This window comes from Kogia breviceps, chromosome 5 (assembly GCF_026419965.1).
Source record: "Kogia breviceps isolate mKogBre1 chromosome 5, mKogBre1 haplotype 1, whole genome shotgun sequence".
Taxonomy (NCBI): domain Eukaryota; kingdom Metazoa; phylum Chordata; class Mammalia; order Artiodactyla; family Physeteridae; genus Kogia; species Kogia breviceps.
Genome location: NC_081314.1, coordinates 124,147,080 through 124,165,961, shown reverse-complemented (window position 1 = coordinate 124,165,961; position 18,882 = coordinate 124,147,080). Strand labels below are relative to the sequence as shown.

The window sequence follows — 18,882 nt, the reverse complement described above, 5'->3', positions numbered from 1 at the left end:
TGCCGCGGAGCGGCTGGGCCCGTGAGCCGTGGCCGCTGAGCCTGCGCGTCCGGAGCCTGTGCTCCGCAACGGGAGAGGCCAAGACAGTGAGACGCCCGCGTACCACAAAAAAAAAAATAAATAAATAAAAATTAAAAAAAAAAATAAAAAAGCCTACCATTTAAAAAAAAAAAAAAAAAAGAAAGAAAACTATAAGACACTGATGAAAGAAATCAAAGATGACAAACAGATGAAGATATACGATGTTCTTGGATTTGAAGATGACTATACTACCCAAAGCAATCTACAGATTCAATGCAATCTTTATCAAATTTTCAATGACATTTTTTACAGAACTAGAACAAAAAAATCTTAAAAATTGTATGGAGACACAAAAGACCCCAAATAGCCAAAGCAGTCTTGAGGGGAAAAAAAAGGAGCTGGAGGAATCAGACTCCCTGACTTCAGACTACACTACAAAGCTACAGTAATCAAGACAATATGGTACTGGCACAAAAACAGAAACATTGATCAATGGAACAGGACCCAGAGATAAACCCATGCACCTGTGGTCAACTAATCTATGACAAAGGAGGGAAGGATATAAAATGGAGAAAAGGTAGTCTCTTCAATAAGTGGTGCTGGGAAAACTGGACAGCTACATGTAAAAGAATGAAATTAGAACATTCCCCTAACACCAGACACAAAAATAAATTCAAAATGGATTAAAGACCTAAATGTAAGGCCAAACACTATAAAACTCTTATAGGAAAACATAGGAAGAACACTCTTTAACATAAATCACAGCAAGATCTTTTTTGATCCACCTCCTAAAGTAATGGAAATAAAAACAAAAATAAACAAATGGGACCTTTGCACAGGGCTTCCCTGATGGTGCAGTGGTTGAGAATCTGCCTGCTAATGCAGGGGACACGGGTTTGTGCCCTGGTCTGGGAGGATCCCACATGCCGTGGAACAACTGGGCCCGTGAGCCACAACTACTGAGCCTGCGCGTCTGGAGTCTGTACTCTGCAACAAGAGATGCCGCGATAGTGAGAGGCCCCCGCTTGCCACAACTGGAGAAAGCCTTCACACAGTAACAAAGACCCAACACAGCAAAAATAAATTAATTTATTAATAAAACTCCTACCCTCAACATCTTTTAAAAAAAAAAAGAATCCACCTGCCAACGCAGGGGACATGCATTCGATCCCTGGTCCGGGAAGATCCCACATGCCGCGGAGCAACTAAGCCCGTGTACCACAACTACTGAGCCTGTGCTCTAGAGCCCGTGAGCCCCATCTACTGAGCCACGTGCCACATCTACTGAAGCCCACACACTTAGAGCCCGTGCTCTGCAATGAGAAGCCACCACAATGAAAAGCCCACGCACCACAACGAAGAGTAGCCCCCACTTACTGCAACTAGAGAAAGCCTGCATGCAGAATGAAGACCCACTGCAGCCAAAAATAAATAAATAAAATAAATTTATTTTTTAAAAAATATTTAAAAAAACAAACCCAGTCAAAAAATGGGCCAAAGAATACACACAGGGCTTCCCTGGTGGCGCAGTGGTTGAGAATCCGCCTGCCGATGCAGGGGGCACGGGTTCGTGCCCCGGTCTGGGAGGATCCCACGTGCCGCGGAGAGGCTGGGCCCGTGAGCCATGGCCGCTGAGCCTGCGCGTCCAGAGCCTGTGCTCCGCAAGGGAGAGGCCACAACAGTGAGGCCCGCATACCACAAAAAAAAAAAAAAAAAAAAAGAATACACACAGATGGCCAAGAGGCACATGAAAAGCTGCTCAACATCACTCATTATTAGAGAAATGCAAATCAAAACTACAGTGAGGTAGCACCCCATACCGGTTAGAATGGCCATCATCAGAAAATCTACAAACAACAAATGCTGGAGAGGGTGTAGCGAAAAGGGAACCCTCTCACACTGTAGGTGTGAATGTAAATTGATACAGACACTATGGAGAACAGTATGGAGGTGCTTTAAAAAACTAAAAATAGAATTACCATATGACCCAGCAATCCCACTACCGGGCCTATACCCAGAGAAAACCGTAATTCAAAAAGACACTTGCACCCCAATGTTCATTGCAGCACTATTTACAATAGCCAGGTAGGTCATGGAAGCAACCTAAATGCCCACTGACAGATGGAATGGATAAAGATGTGGTAAATATATACAATGGAATATTACTCAGCCATAAAAAGGAACGAAATTGAGTCATCTATAAAGATGTGGATGGTCCTAGAGTCTGTCATACAGAGTGAAGTAAGTCAGAATGGAATTTCTATATTCCATTAACGTGGAATCTAGAAAAATGGTACAGATGAACCAGTTTGCAAGGCAGAAATAGAGACACAGATGTAGAGAACAAACTATGAACACCAAGGGGGGAAAGCGGGGCAGGGAATGAATTGGGAGGTTGGGATTGACATATATACACTAATATGTGTATAAAATAGATAACTAATTTTAAAAAAAGAAAACCCTTCCATAAATAAATAAATAAAATTAATTCTCAGTGAATTGAATGGAAAGGAGTAAGCCACATTTCTGTTCAACTCCAGTCTGAAGGTAAGAGGTCTGAAGAAAGAGCAAAGCACACATAATGGAATCCAACTCTTAGAGGGTATCAAAACTGGAATTTTCTTATACACCCTATCTGTTCAAATTAGTATGCAATCATTTCAGCCTTTCTAAATAAAAGTTTTGTTTTTTTAAAACTTAGAAAAAAAAATTAAGTCTCAGCCTGTTTTCAATCTATGTAGTGTATTATTTTCCCATGTTCTCTAATACAGAGATGCTAATTTCAGAAGTCTCTGGCAAAACAAATGCAAATAGGGTATTTTGCATTATGGGTAAAGCAAATCCGTTGCCATAGTGAATATTTTCATCACCTTCGTAAAATAACATGTATCACTTCATTTTAAGAAATCTGCCTTTGCCTCCTTGTTCAAAAACAACCTCAGGCTCTCTTTTCTTCCTTTAATTAACATGAAACAGGAAAAGTGAGTACCTGGCCAAAAAAACAACAACAAAAAAAAGCAAAGAAATTCAGGTGAAGTGTCTTATAAAGATGAGATCACAGGAAAAAAAAAAAGCAAAGAGACATAACAGCAAAACAAGCAAACGTTACCTACTTACGGAAAATACTGACGTTAATAAAGAAAAGGTTAGTTACAATTAAAAAAAAAAACCCTGTAGTAAGCATGTCTAACTGTTGTAAGATTGCCTCAATCTTGGCATGATTTCCTTTCTAATATCCCAAAATAAATGCAAATTTCCTAGCAACCATCACCAGGGACCACTCTATCCTTACTTTCAATCTCTCCATGAGATTGAAATAAACAAATGCATTTATTCCCCCCAAAGGCAAGCTAACAATATTATTTTTGTCCATATATTTGTTTTTTCTACCTTATACCTAAAATATAAATGCATATAACTACCAAAAAAGGACAGCTGATATAATATTGTGTGCAACAAATGCTCTGATGATTACAAGAAACTAAATAACAAGAGACTTCATTTAACTTGTTGTCAACGGGAATACTGTGATACAAATAATTATTTTAGATAAAATCTCATGGGAGCAGTTCCAAAGGCACTTTCCATTTGACAAAGCTGTTTTGATGGCACACCACACCCATGCTATTTCAGTTAGTGGAATGTTCTGAAACTAAATATAGTGGAAGGTGACTGGGAACTAAAGCTCCAAGTTTTAGACCTGTGCTGACCAAAAGGGTATCTGCTAGCCACACACAGCTACTGAGCACATGAAATGTGGCCAGTGCAAACTTAGATGTGCTTTAGGTAAAATACCAGATTTTGAAGGCTTAGTATGAAAAAATAATAATAATAATCTTACTGATGTTCAATTTGATCATATATGGAATTAATATTTTATACATATTGGGTTAAACAAAATATATACAAATTGATTTTTCCTTTTCACTTTTAAATGTGACTACCAGAACATTTTTTTTTTTTTTTTTTTTTTTTTTTTTTTTTTCTTTTTTTTTGCGGTATGCGGGCCTCTCACTGTTGTGGCCTCTCCCGTTGCGGAGCACAGGCTCCGGACGCGCAGGCCCAGCGGCCATGGCTCACGGGCTTAGCCGCTCCGCGGCATGTGGGATCCTCCCGGACCAGGGCACGAACCCGCGTCTCCTGCATCGGCAGACGGATTCTCAACCACTGCGCCACCAGGGAAGCCCCAACCAGAACATTTTAAATGACATATGTTTCTACTAGGACAGCATTGTCTTGGACCAATGCCATAATTTATTGAACTTAAGGCCTTGGCTTTACAACTTGATTCCTTATTTAAAAAAAAAAAAATGTGTCCTTCCTACACATAGGTTGTCAGGAGAGTGGATTCAAATGAGATGCGTGTGAAACTGTCTTTAAAAACACAGTAAGATCACTTTTCTAGCCCAGAGTTACAAGCTCATTCTAAAAGTATCAGATTTCACAGTGTACAACCAAGTAGGTTAAGGAGTCTTCTCAATTCTTACTGTAGAACTATCCAGGGCACAAAACACTTGAAGTTTTTGTCTGGTCCATTAAAGAAACCCCCCATGGGAATAGTCTGGTATTCAAGAGTTCAAAGCACTCTTCACTGGGGAATCTGAGAGACTGAGGAGGGTCAACTAGAGTCACTCTAACAATTCAACAAAGACGTGGCTCAACACATTTGATTTCACCGTATCTGCATATTCCTTGAGATTCCTTGAGAGCATTTTTATCTGCGCAGCCAAACCATACTTCCTTTGGGGAAACCTATAAAACTCACATAGGGACTCCCCTGGTGGCGCAGTGGTTAAGAATCCACCTGCCAATGCAGGGGACACGGGTTCCCTGGTACGGGAAGATCCCACATGCCTCGGAGCAACTAAACCCGCGTACCACAGCTACTGAAGCCTGTGTGCCTAGAGCCCGTGCTCCGCAACAAGAGAAGCCACCGCAATGAGAAGCCTGCGCATCGCAACAACGAGTAGCCCGGCTCGCAGCAACTAGAGAAAGCCAGCGGGCAGCAACAAAGACCCAAAGCAGCCATAAATAAATAAATAAATAGATAGATAGATAGATAGATAGATAAATAAATGCTCACACAGAACATACAGCTACACGATAGGGAAGTGAAAAAGTAATCATGATTAGTTATGTTGCTTTTTCCTGAAATCTAAAGTTTTATTTCTTAGAAGTAAATGAAACAGTCATTCCCATTCCAACCTGTAAAATATCTTTGAAAGAATGAAAGTGATTTAATAGTCTGTAAAGAAATTTGCATTGTCTCAGTATGTATAAACATTGGTTAATGTGACTATTAATCCTTTTCTCACCAACTATCAAAGGACAAACTGAACCCTGCCATTGATCTCACACCTACCCTAAAAATAGACTGTTACTATCTCCTTCCCTCCTTCCCTTATCCTACCTTCCCTTTGTCAACAGAGCAGGCAATAACCTTTTCTACCACCAGCACCCTGCCAATTAAAATAGACCGCAAATACTGCAGAGTCAAGCTAAGGCCTTTAAGGCTTAAACTTTAATTGGCTAACTCATTATTAGAAACCAGAAAGGGTGAGTCAATGAAGGGAGGGAAAGCCTACAGAAAAGACCAGTGGGAAAGCACAAAAGAGGTAGATGTTCCTTTAAGTCACCATTTTGCCACTGAATACAGAAACATTTTCAACTTCCTTCCCATTTTCTTTTACTTAGAGACAGTAATGGATTCAACAAAGTGAACAAATTACAAAGAATATCAATAAATGAGCCCCAAGAGATCACCAAACCATGAACTACCAGCTTCCTGTGTGCCAAGGTGAAGTCCTCCCATCCTCCTCACACGCCACCATTTGTAATTTCAGCCCCACTGAAGAAATTAACTAGAAAATAAAGGAGCCAGGGCTAAAAAAGGTTACTGCTCTTTCCTTCCACTTAGCATCATATTCTTAATAGAAACCAATCTAATTCCAAAACTAATCTAACAATTATTCTAGAACATTAGATTTGTTTTCTTTAAAAAATGCAAGGGAGGCACTTCCCTGATGGTCCAGTGTTATAAGGCTCTGAGCTCCCAATGCAGGGGGCCTGGGTTCCATCCCTGGCTGGGGAAACTAGATCCCGCATGTGCGCTGCAACTAAAGATCCCACATGCCGCAACTTAGACTGGCACAGCCGAAATACATAAGTAAATAAAAATAAAAATGCTACGTAGATGACAGTAAGATAAAGCCATAAGCTCATTTCAGTTAGATAATTTTTAATTATTTTCCAGGTTACCTTAATAATTACTTTAATAATTTTTAAATTATTTTAACGTTCACATCCATTACTCCCTGCCCACCAAATGAAGCAAATCAAAAGCTCCCAGTCTCAATTCTTGCCTTTACTTAGTTACACCTGATAATGATTTGAGTATGATAGAGGAAAGGTGGAAACGAAGGGAGAGAGAACAGGCTGCAAGTAGGGAATTAAAATGAGACTGGAGTGGTAACATAAATTCACTCCAATACTGAACGCATGGCGGGGCTGACACCCACAGAGCTGGCCTGTGCAGGACGCAGAGCCCAGCCCTGCTCCCCTCTTCAACGATATACCTATTCTTGATCTTCAAATACTGTTTCCCTTCCAGGTCTTTTCTCAAGCCAACAAACAGAAATTCCTGCCTAGTACATCTTTCCCCATTTATTTCCTCACTCAATGAAAAACCAATTATGAAGCTACTTCAACCGTCTTAAGAGATGGTGGTATACACTGAGGTACGCTGTATCCCTCCAGGAGTGGCTGGAGGGATACAAGTGACTTAGAAACTGGGTGTAAGCTGGGGAGAGAATAAGAAAAGTCAAGTAAGGTACCCAGATTTGTACCTGGGCATTCTGGTGGCTGAAAATGCCATTTAATGTGAGAGAGCACAGTGGTTTGGAGACAGGTTCAGCTGGTGGTACCTGCGGGAAGTCTAAGCAGAGCTGTCAAGTGAGTGGTTTGACATTATGGGCAAAGCTTTGGGAGAGTGAGACAGGAAACAGACTCGAGGCTGTACAGGCATAAATGGTAACTGAAGCCAGAAACTGACATTTAAGTAGAGGGAGGAAAGTGGGCCCACAAAGGAGAATGAGGGACAGCTCAAGGAGGAAAGAGGTTAGTCAATAGAGCCATTCTTGGGCTTCCCTGGTGGCGCAGTGGTTGAGAATCCGCCTGACGATGCAGGGGACACGGGTTCGTGCCCCGGTCCGGGAAGATCCCACGTGCCGCGGAGCGGCTGGGCCCGTGAGCCATGGCCACTGAGCCTGCGCGTCTGGAGCCTGTGCTCCATAACGGGAGAGGCCACAACAGTGAGAGGCCCGCATATCACAAAAAAAAAAAAAATAGAGCCATCCTTGCTAAGAGGTTTAAGAGGTTGAAGGTGTGACGTGTCCACTGGATGCAGCCACAGTGGCCACTGCAGTTTCACAGGAGTAGAGGGGGGTGAAAATCAGATTGCAAAGGGTGGAAGAATTAATGGATATGAAGGAAAATAATGGAGTCAACAAATGCAGCCAACTCCTTCAAGAAATCCGGTGGAGAAAAGGAGAGACAGGAAGTGCTGAAAGAGGGGTATAAGGGTTGAAGCCACGTCAGGAGGGATATTTAAGCTTTTTTAAAGTTGATGGGATCCCTACATAAGAGATGGGATGAGACAGTGACATCCTCTAGGAAGCCAAAGGGTGCAGAGTCCCGAAATGAGTGTAAAGAGGAATTCACTGTTTTAAAGAAGAATGATCATGTGAACAAGGTTCTATGTCTGGGTGGTTGGAGGTTAAGAGTTCTAGATAAACAATGAAGACTACTGTACAGGGAACTATATTCAGTACCTTGTAATAACCTATAGTGGAAAAGAATCTGAAGAAGTGTGTGTGTGTGTGTGTGTGTGTGTGTGTGTGTGTGTGTGTGTGTAGACACACACACTTTGCTATACACTTTCACTTTGCTATACACCTGAAACATTGTTAATCAACTAAACTTCAATGAACACACACACACACACACACACACACTGAATCACTTTGCTATACACCTGAAACATTGTTAAACAACTAAACTTCAATAAACACACACACACACACACACACACACACGAGTTAGAGTTCTTATCTTCTGGCTTCTACCTTCTCCCATGGAGTTTGCTACTGTCCCCTGGAATGAAGGCCATACGTGCAACATGCACTAAACCAACTGCAAGTACAAAGTAATCTCTTATTCTCTACTTACCTGATGCCCTCTCCTCAAACTCTTAAAATCTAGCTTTACTCTCAGTACAGGTACTGTCCTCCCTCTGGATTCGATCCCTTCCCAAATGTTCTCAATCATCTCCTAAGGTAAGGCCCACTGGCCTCATTTCTTCATCAGTTTCTGGGACACCCTCATCCTCTAGTTCTCCTGCACTCTCCATCACTCTTCACTGTCTCCGGGTTCCTCACCTCCTGCCTACTTATTAGATGTTGATGTTCCCCAGCATCACATTTCACCTTCTTTTCTAGTCCTATCTGCTCTTCCTGGTTAACCAGACACAGATGCCGCCTATCAGCAGTGATTCTCAATTCTGTATCACCCCTCTTTGCCTCTCTCCTGAGATCCAGTCCTTTGCTTAAGTCTTCCTACTGGGTATCTTTCACCTCCATTCCCCTCAGGCACCACAAATACGACTTGTCCAAAGCTCACTGTCATCTCCCTAAAACTTGCTTCTCCTTTCTTTATTCCCTACAGATTAGTGACATGATCATTCACTCAAGCCAGAAACCTTACTGGCTCCCTCCAACTTTTTCTTGCCACTTATCCAATCAAGCAGATACCAGGTTCCTCTGCATCTCCCTCACAACAATTTTCAGATGAAAGAGGAAGCCCAGCACCACTCTGCTGTATTTCAACACAGACTGCTCGTCTACAGGTCATCCCAGATGCATTAATGCCTTAGATCTATTGGTCCTACCTGCCTCCAGAACTGCTGCAGAGTTCTACACAATTCAAGAGAATAAATCTCAGTGTATAACCTCACATCTTTAACACCTCCACGAGCTTCTCAGTGCCACTCTTGGGGGATCCTCTCCTAAGCTCTCGGCACAGTCTCTGGGTCTCTGTCCACTCAAAGTGTACTCAGCAGTGACGTCAGGTGGAACCTGTTAAAATGTAAACTCTCAAGCTCCACCCCACACGCCCTTATAATGACTCAGGTGCACATCAAAAAGAGAAGTGTTAGTTAGATGCCTTATAGGCACTGAACCCAAGGCACATCATACCCTTTCAGATCTCCATCTGCTGGGAATGTTCCACCAAACCTTTTGCACCTTGCAAACGCCTGTACTATTGTAGGAGCATCTAGCACAGCCATAGTATACAGTACGCCACAGATATTTGAATGACTGGATCATTTAATCAGTTAATTAATGCTAAGTTCAGTTGAGGACCTGCAGAGGTACTCAAGTGCATTCAGGTGGGATGTTGAATGTTAGGCAGTTGGATATAGTGGCCCAGAATTCAAAGGAGAGGTGAGTTGGCAACATTTTTAAGTCACTAGCAACAATTCTGAGTGTACAGTGATGGATAGATGAAGTCACCCAGGTTTAAGATGGAGACTGAGAAGAGGGCTATGGGTTAAATCATGGGGGAGGCTGGCATTTAAGGGACCTATTCAAGAAGGTAGTGAAGGGCAGGTTAACAGAGTAGGAAAGAACCAAAACAGGTGTCGAGGAGCTCTAAAGAAATAAATGGATTTGGCACGTGGTTACTGATACCTTTGGCAACTGAAGCAGGTGGGTGAGACGGAATAATGAGGTCAGAGATAAAGCAGAGGCTTAACTTCTAACAATGGAATGAAGTAAGGCTAGTGGAATGATCACTAGTGGAGGACCATCTTTATTAGATGAGAAGGGAAAGAGATATAACTGATGAGAGCCATATCACATACATAGGCCTATTGGCAAAGAGGCTGAAAATGTTCAGCCGTGCAACATTTGCTGAACACTTGCTATCTGCCAGGAGCCACAAGCTAACACCGGGACTTGGGTAATTTTACGGAAACCCCACAACAGATAGGGCAAGGAGCCAATGTTGGGTGGCTTGCCTAGGAGAAGGGCAACTTTTGCGCTGGTGGTGGTATAATGACAGGAATGTAATTAAGAGAGAGGCATATGGAGGGAATAAAGTTCACATCTAATAATCTTCATTTTTTCAAGTAAAGGAAAAAACACCAGGTAAAGCAAAACAATAAACATTTCCCACTATATCAGCTGATATAGTGGGATTCCCATTCTTGACACAAGCAGCAACTGAAGCACAGAGAACAGGGTCCTGCCGCCACTGCATGGCTAACAAGTGGTTTGGAGACCGGAATCACTGGCTGGTACTTTACTTTCACTCATATTGACACCGTGAAAAGCAGCAGTACCCCAAACTTTAACACTGTCATCCCTAGGTGACAATGACGCTGCTGGGTCATGGGCTATTTAAGCTTGCACCACCAGTCCAAGCCCTGGATCCTCGTGTTCGCTGAGGGCCTGAAAGTATTCAACTAAGATCAAGAAATTAAAAGGCTAATGACAAAAGCCTTCAGTACTTGGCACACGGTCAAACCAACAGCAGGTTCTTAATAAATGACAGATAACCAGTGATATAAATTTAAGATGTTGATTAGAGGTAATCAAAGAGGAAAGTGGCAGCACAGTGATAAGAAAAGGGATTCAGAAAGAAATTTGTGACCTTAGCAAGTAAAGCTATACAACCACTTCATGCCTCAGTTTCTCCACTTGTACAGTAGGGATCATTATAATATATATCCTCTAGGGCTGCAAGGTACATTAAATGAGTGTATGTAAAGCCCTTGGAACAGTGCCTGGCATTTAATAACTGAGTAATCAGGGACATCCCTGTTGGCACAGTGCTTAAGAATCTGCCTGCCAATGCAGCGGACACAGGCTCGAGCCTTGGTCCGGGAAGATCCCACTTGCTGAGGAGCAACCAAGCCCGTGCGCCACAACTACTGAGCCTGCACTCTAGAGCCCGTGTGCCACAACTACTGACACTACTATTACTAGTGGTATGACTTGCTACTAGATAGGCGATAAAAACGCATCAAAAAGTGTTCCATCAGCAACCAGAGTACAACACAAAACTCTACAACCCACATAGAGACAGCTCTAGAGTAAGATCTACTAATAGCACTGCAATTTAATATGTAAGCCTCCACCTTGTTTTGCCAACTGCAGAATCCAATCGTGTTACCACTCAAACTGAGTTCATGGCAATAAATTTCTAAGATGTCAAGAAGTATCCAAAGTGCCCAAAGCCATACATCAATTACAGTTTTTGAGTTGTTTCCTAAGCTGGAAAATTGAAGTAAAATAGTGTAGTTGAAGCCAACAGTCCTTTAAAGAGATGTTCACTGTACCACAGTGTACAGCTTATGAGCATAATGACTCTATATGTAGCAAAATATCCTAGGATGAGATTGTGCCTACCAAAGTGAGGCATTCAGAAATAAATGAAATCCAGACAATTATCCTGATATCCCTGGGGGTGGGGATCCTCTATATGGTTTATGTTCTTCCACTTCTCTGCTCTAGATATAGGCTAAAACATTTTTTTCCACAGAGATCACAACGTTCTCAACTTCTACTTCAGTTTAGTCCTTGACCAAAATAAGGTGTAACGTATCATGTAAAATGGTTACTGACTTAGCTTTTCCGGGAGCTTTACTTTGGAAATTTCAGCCACGTCTAAATGATATGTATTAAAAAGGTGGAGGTAATGCTAGAGATTCATATTGAAGATTAGACTTGTTAATAGAATGTTGATCCCATGAGTAATGCTCACAGCTGGGGCATCCAACAATGGAATTAACATTTCAACAGGAAGCAGAGAGCCATCCCAACAGAAAGGGCCACTCGATCCAGCTTTCGAGCGCTTAAAAAAATTATCCTTCCGGAGGCTACACAAAGTGTGCCTCCTAGGGTCCCACCGATGGATTTTTTTTGTTGTGGTGGTTGGTTTAATGAATACTTTGGTTCGAAAATGCTTACTTTGACAAAACAATATCAGCTGGTTAAAGCACGGACTTGGCAACAAATCAGTTTTTTAAAGATATCGAACGATTATGCCTTATGTCCACGCAGTTTTAAATGCCCTTTTCCCCCTGCCGAGAAAGGCGCAGTCGAACATGTATTACTTGGCGAATCCTTTCGAAATCCCCTGTACAACTCATCTGATCATCAAAATGAATCAAAACATTATAAACTCAAAACCAAGGTTACTAATTTCTCCTTTGCACTTTGCCCCGCGACTGCAGAAATCAATACTGCATTTTTGCAGGAATCTACTTCTGATTTTACACGGTCCACTTCGTCGAGTTACCGTCTAGTTAACAGCTCGTGCCTGGGCTCGCCTCTTCCATGAGACTAAGAATACTCAGCCTACAGTTCGTTCAGCGCCTCTTTCCTAGAGGTACCTTGGACGATCTGAGGCACTGAAAAGCTCAGTGTCCATTTAATCATGGCGTTTGTAATTCGGTCTCCTGGCTTGGACTGCTCGACACCTGAAAACTCGCCGCCCAAGGCTTTTGAAACCGGGTAACCCCTTTGGAAACGACACCGCGGCTAACAAGGGAAAGGGCAAGAGCAAATAAAGCAAAGCCCGCACCCGCCGCAAAGAATAGTCTGGGAGAGACGCCAGGCGCAGCCGGCACGCCGCGCCCACCCACCCGCTCCCGGGGAGCCCTCTCCACCGCCGCCCCACATCCCCGGGCTCGGTCCCCCACTCCAACGCTCCCCCGGTACCCCACGGCCCCGCAGGGCTCCCCTCCCAGCGGCCCCACCTTCGGGGCTCGCGCGCCAGGTCCGGCAAAATCACCCCGGTGCAATTCCGCGCGCACCGCCACCACTGCCGCAGCGCCCCCAAATCGCGCCCGCCCCCTCCCCCAAGCCTCATTGTTCCCGGGTGGCCGTAGGCAGCGAGCGCCCCAGGGTTGGCCAGGCAATAAAGACCCGAGGGACTGATCTCTCGCCCACTCACCCGCGACTCCGCACAGGAGCACGAAACGCAGCAGAAGCGCCATGGTGGCGGCCCAGCTGTGGGCGACGACTGCAGGTAAGCGGCTCTCACCCGGGGTCTCAGTCACCCAGCTCCCCGCGCGTTCCCGACCGGCTGGCTGCGGCGGCACCTCGCAGCCCGGTCCCACCCCGCCCTCGCTCGGCAGGTGAAACACGTCACTTCCGGTAGTAGCGAAGCCCCGCGGCGCTCTCCGTCCCTCCCAGGCGCGTGGGGTTGCTATGGCAACCGGGAGCCCCCGGCTGGCTGCCCTGCGACCCACGCGAGTAAGGAACTCCTGCCAGCGGAGCTCGGGCGTTGACGTGCGCCGGCAGCCACTCGCCCCAAGCCAGAACTCGGATCCCCGCCTCAATGCCTTCAGTTAAATTGGGTTTGTGCACGTGGGTCGGGCGAGCCCCTCTCCCCAGACGACTGAAACTGCTATCGCACCCCGGCTTAAAGGCAAGGCACGGGACAAAACTCACCCACCTGACCCCGGACCCTGAAAGGCAACTAAAGCAGTCAGCCCCGCCTGCACTTACCCCACCCTCCCCTCGAGGTAGTAGGGGTGGGAGCCTCCAGCCACGCCTCCTATCTCTGGATGCTTGCTGCTGGGGCGGGGTCTTCCACCTAAGGCCCTAGAGGAATCCCAGTGGGCAGCCCTGGCATTTGCTGCCATCTCGTAGAATCCTTTCAGGCTGATGTAGAAGGCGGCTAGAGAAGGCTTTTCCCCATCCAGTAATGACTAAGCTAATTTGGGAAATAACCCGGATTGGGCTTCCTCCCTTGTATTTAAACGTTATTCCAGCTCTGAAATTGGCCAACAAGGACCAGTGAGGTTGAAAAGCGGGTTTAAGTAGGGACGGTTAAAGGCTTGGGGCGGTGGGGGGTCGCGGGCGGTAGCTGGGAGACCAGGGTATTAGAGATCTTGAATCTCAGCAGAATTTCCCGGTCAGCCCTGCAATGTCGCTTCTGCCTCCTGGTGCCCTCCATTACTTGTTCTTCGTTGGTCTTTCCAGATAACGTTTATTTATATCTGCTGAGAGACTTTGATGTTCACAACAGTTCCTTATGAGGAGTCAGTTAGTGAGGAGAGAAGCAGTATTGTGCAGTGGGTAACTTCTTGGGCTCCGGAATGAGGTAGTAACTGGGCAAGTAACTTAGAAACAGCACCTACTCCAAGGGTAGCTATGAAAATTAGAGACAATGCACAAAAGTATGCTTGGCACCGTGCCTGGCACATAGTAAGTGGTCAGTAAAGTGGAAGCTAATAATAAATAATATTGGAAAATTCTTGTCATTTATTGAACTAGCAAAGAAAGTAAACCAGTTATTGGGAAGACCAAAATTGCCCAGCTACAATCTAGGCAGGTGATTTGCAACCCTGGCTGCACATTAAAATTATCTGGAGAAATTTTGTAAAATACGAACGAATACCTGAACCCCTACTTCAGCGATCCTGATTTAACTTGTCTCTGGTGGGATCCTGGCTGATCTAAGGAGAGTCCAGAGTAACTGCTAGGGACTTCCTATTAGTTGAGGAAATAGGAATTCCACTGGATATAATTGAAGGTATAAAATATTTGGAACTTGAAATTTTACACACCACGTTATATTTTATGAGATTAGAAGAGATTAAGTATTAAAATTCATATCTATTTCAGACTGTTTAAGAGGACTCTTCTAGTATAAATCACTTCCAAGCAGCACACATTTTGTTATCAGGTTGCTACCTTGAGTGTCTCCTTCAGTAGAAAGAAAACCCACCCTCAGGGGTCATCTCAGGGGTCATCTAGAGGAAATCTTTAGCAATTACCCGAAAGGATTTTCATCTTAATCCTTTTCCTTCTGGTACTTTGTTTTACACTCCTTACCTTTTGCCTCCTTCTGTGGTAGGCATTTTCATACCTATCAATCACTTCTGTTACTCTGAATATTCCTAGAAGGCCAAAAGGCACATTATTCATCTTTTTTACTCTTGGGAGCACAGCCCATAGTAGGTTCTCTAGTATTTGTAGAACTGAATATATTTAATTCATATATTAATAAAGTGTTTGTAAATATCTGTACAATAACTCACAAATCATTACACCTTAATATAGCTTTTTAGCAAGTAAAGGTAAATTTCACAAAATTAATGTTTTCTACTTCTTTAGATTACTGAACACAGATTTTTCAAATGTATCATCTCTAAGATTTAATTAACTTTGAAAGGAGCAGTTTATCTTATTTAGTGAACTATTTTTCTTTTAGAAATTACATTAAAACTGGGGAAAAAAGTTATCTGAATTGAAGTCATTTTTAGACTTTGGCTTATGAGTGCATTATTTCATATAAACAGCTGAAATTATGCAGTAGTCTGAAACTTCTTAATGACACCTTAAATAGTCTTTGTTATTGTTGTCAGCTTGGAAACTATGTCTCCTGGAATCTGTAATGAGATAATCTCATTAATTCTGGAATGTACAAATTATGGATTGTTTGGTATCTTCAAACCAAGGTAACAAATAGCACACAACCAGTAAATAAATTGCCCTTTCTTAGGGACCAAGCACTCCAAGACAAGTGTTGGTTGTAAAGGAAAGGTTGCTTTATTCAGCAGGCCAGCAACCTGGGGAGAAATTGGACTCCCCAGGTGGAGTTATTCAAGAACCAACTCCAAAGACAGCTCGACCATGGAAAGTTTTAAAGGGAAAAAGGGGAATTTAATTGCAGTGAATCATTTGGGGAGGATTTCAGAGTCTGTTATCTTCCACTTGTGTGCAGACTTTCTTCTGATTGGTTAGTGGTGAGGTGACAGGTTGGTACTCCAGGACTCGTGCTCAGCCTGGAGTTACCTTCCTGGGCCTGGGTGGGGGGGGCCTTAGTTCCTGCAGAAGAACTCAAAGATATTCTTATGTATATTCCTTGAGGAGGAACCAGGACCCTGCTTTATTGCTGTGCTATTGTTTCTTGATTGCTCTTCCTTTGTTTCTGCATTCCCTCACTTTTCTGATTAGCAACTGTTTGAACCTGCCCTTTGGACTTCAGGGAAGTCCAGGGAAGGTCAAAGAGGCTGATTGAAACCTATTTCCTACAAACAAGAAATGGGGACACTGGAAGGATTTGTACCCTGGAGGGCCCCATGGGGTCCTGTCGGTTTTGAAACTATTTGAAGCTTCATTTGGACCATTGCTGGCCTAGAATTCAGCTTTCTTGAGTGCATTCAGTCAGTAAACTTGCACCCATTTGCTTTTCAGTTTCCAAAAATTTGGTACTTCATCTTCTGTCTTCTTTGTCCTTATACCTGGAGGCCTTTGAAAGTCTATTTACTGTGATTTTAGCGAGGTTTTCTTTGGGAGAAGTAGAGGCAGATGCATGTGTTTAATTCTCCATCTTTATTCAAAAATCTGCCCTCAATTGGGGTGAAATGTTGCCATGAATATTGAAATTTTGAAAGTCTGAAGAGAATTGACATCTTTACTCTTCCCCTGAATAATACAAGGATCTTAGACTGGTTTAACCCCTATCAAATCCCTCTCCTAATTTATAGCCATCCATTGTTTTTGTTCTGTCTACCTTATAATTGTACATTGTCATTTTTCTTTTTTTATATAGCCAGTGTCTAATTAGATTTGTCTTGTGGAAAGGGAATGTTGCCCGCCACGCCAATAAACAAAGAATTTGCCTGTCATTCCAGTTCTACAAGGATCAAGCCATCAACCACTGCAACTGCCCTCCCCCACCCAATAGTGCACCCTGAGGAGAATTCAGGTTGGAGAAAAACAGGAAGCATTCTGTGCTTTGGATCCTAGGCCTAGATATAGTTAAGATGCATGTCTAAGGAATAAATTCAGTGAGCCCAGACTCTTGCATCTTCCCACGTAGAGAAAAGCACTAAAATCACTGACTTGAGATATCTGGGTTTTTGTGATTAGCAGTAATATTTTGATGTTTGACTACATATGTGTGTGGTTTTTTGTTGTTGTTTTTTTTTTTTTTTTCAGCAAAAAACTCCTATGTATGTCCTGGCTCCTCCCTTACCTCTTTAAAGCATTTCCCTGTAACTATCTGAGAGACTGCTCCCCAGGCTATATCCTCATAAGGTCCCCAATGAAACTTCATTCACAACTTTTAGATTGTGTGTTTTTCTTTCATCAACAGTCTGCACATTGTTCACCATTTCTTCTTGTATCTCAAAACACTTCTTTTCCTTCTTCCAGAAGTATGTCCTTTACAAATTCCTTTACTGAGGATCTCTTTAAGGTAAACTTTGTTTCTGTTTGTCTAAAAATATCTGTCTTAATTTTGCCTTCATTCTTTTTTTTTTTTTTTTTTTTTTTTTTTTTGCGGTACGCGGGCCTCTCACTGTTGTGGAGCACAGACCCCGGACGCGCAGGCTCAGCGTCCATGGCTCACGGGCCCAGCCGCTCGCGGCATGTGGGATCCTCCCAAAACCGGGGCACGAACCCGTGTCCCCTGCAACGGCAGGCGGACTCTCAACCACTGCGCCACCAGGGGAGCCCCTGCCTTCATTCTTAAAAGGTAGAGTTCTTGATAAAGAATTTGGGGCTTATTGGTCTGTTCTGTCAATCCTTTCAAAATACTATTCCACTGTATTCTGTCTTCCATTGCTGCTCTAATGAAGTCAATCTAATGATCCTTGTAGTTAATCTGGCTTTTTTAAAGAGCTCTTTGATTTGTTATTCAATTTCAATACAATTATGTCTAGTTTGGAGTTGCTGTTTATTTATCCACCCAACGATTTCCTGAACCTGAGAGAATTACTGTCATCCCCCAATTCTGGAAAAATCTCAGTATTCAAAATCTTGTTGAATATTGCTTTTCCCACTTTCTTTTATCATACTCTGAGATACCCATTAGATGTATTTTACACCTCTTGATTCTAACCTTCATATCTCATTCTCATATTTTTCATGTGTTTGGTATTCTGCACTGAATCCCAGGTAATTTTTTCAGTTTTATCTTCCAGTTAATAACTCTGCTCTTCAGTTGTGTTGAATCTTCTATTCAGTTCTCCGAATGCATTTTAATTTCAACTATCTATTTATAGATAATCTTTTTTTCATATTTGTTTGTTCCCTACTCATACTTCCAAATATCTCTTATATTTCTTTAAGCATATTAAACACATTTAATATAGATTAGGTGTACAATAATTACATTATTTGAAACCTGTGTGTCCCATTCTATTTCTTTGTTGTTTATGCAGATTCTTGCTTATGTTAGGCTTCTTTTTTCATGTTTTATGATTATTTTTTATCATAGACTTGTTATTTGTGGAACTTTATCTGTATGAATCATTTGAGGGATTTAAGTGCTTTCCTTGAGAGAGGATTTTCATTAGCTTCTTCCAGGATCTTAGGGGCACTACCAAACCAGGGAAACTTAAAAAATGATTTTTGGCATTACATTTATCAGATAACACAGTTAATGTAAGTTTGGATCAGAAACCAGCGTGAGGAAGGGCTTGTAGTTATACATTCTCAATGAGGCTCATCACTCTGATCACTTCAATAGCCCTTTTAGATAAAATAACAATCCCATGCTCTGTAGATTAGCTGTATAGAGAAATCAAACCACATCTTTCTTTGTTGGTCGCCCTCCAGATTTTTTCACTTAGCTGCCTCCATTCAGTTTGTTGAATCATTTGAAAAACATTATATTTAGTTGCTTTTGTGAGATGCTCTGGTGTCTGGGTAGAAAAATAAATCCTTGTCAAGGATTTCCTCAGCAACTTTTCTTCAAAATATCTAAGTTAGGGCACTTCTAAGGCCACGTTCTAACTTTCACAGGCCCTGGGTATTTTTGCTTTTGTGAACCGCTTCT

The 18,882-nt window shown here is 42.8% G+C and overlaps 1 protein-coding gene across 1 annotated transcript in view; it reads right to left on the bottom strand.

Annotated features, from left to right (window-relative positions):
• CXADR (CXADR Ig-like cell adhesion molecule) overlaps positions 1 to 13,593 on the bottom strand; it is a 52,007-nt gene extending 38,414 nt beyond the window's left edge. Inside the window, exon 1 of the mRNA XM_059065619.2 lies at positions 13,039 to 13,593. Coding sequence (XP_058921602.1) covers positions 13,039 to 13,081 — 43 coding nt within the window. The 5' untranslated portion in view covers positions 13,082 to 13,593. The remainder of the gene's footprint in view (positions 1 to 13,038) is intronic.
• Between the last annotated feature and the right edge of the window lie 5,289 nt (positions 13,594 to 18,882).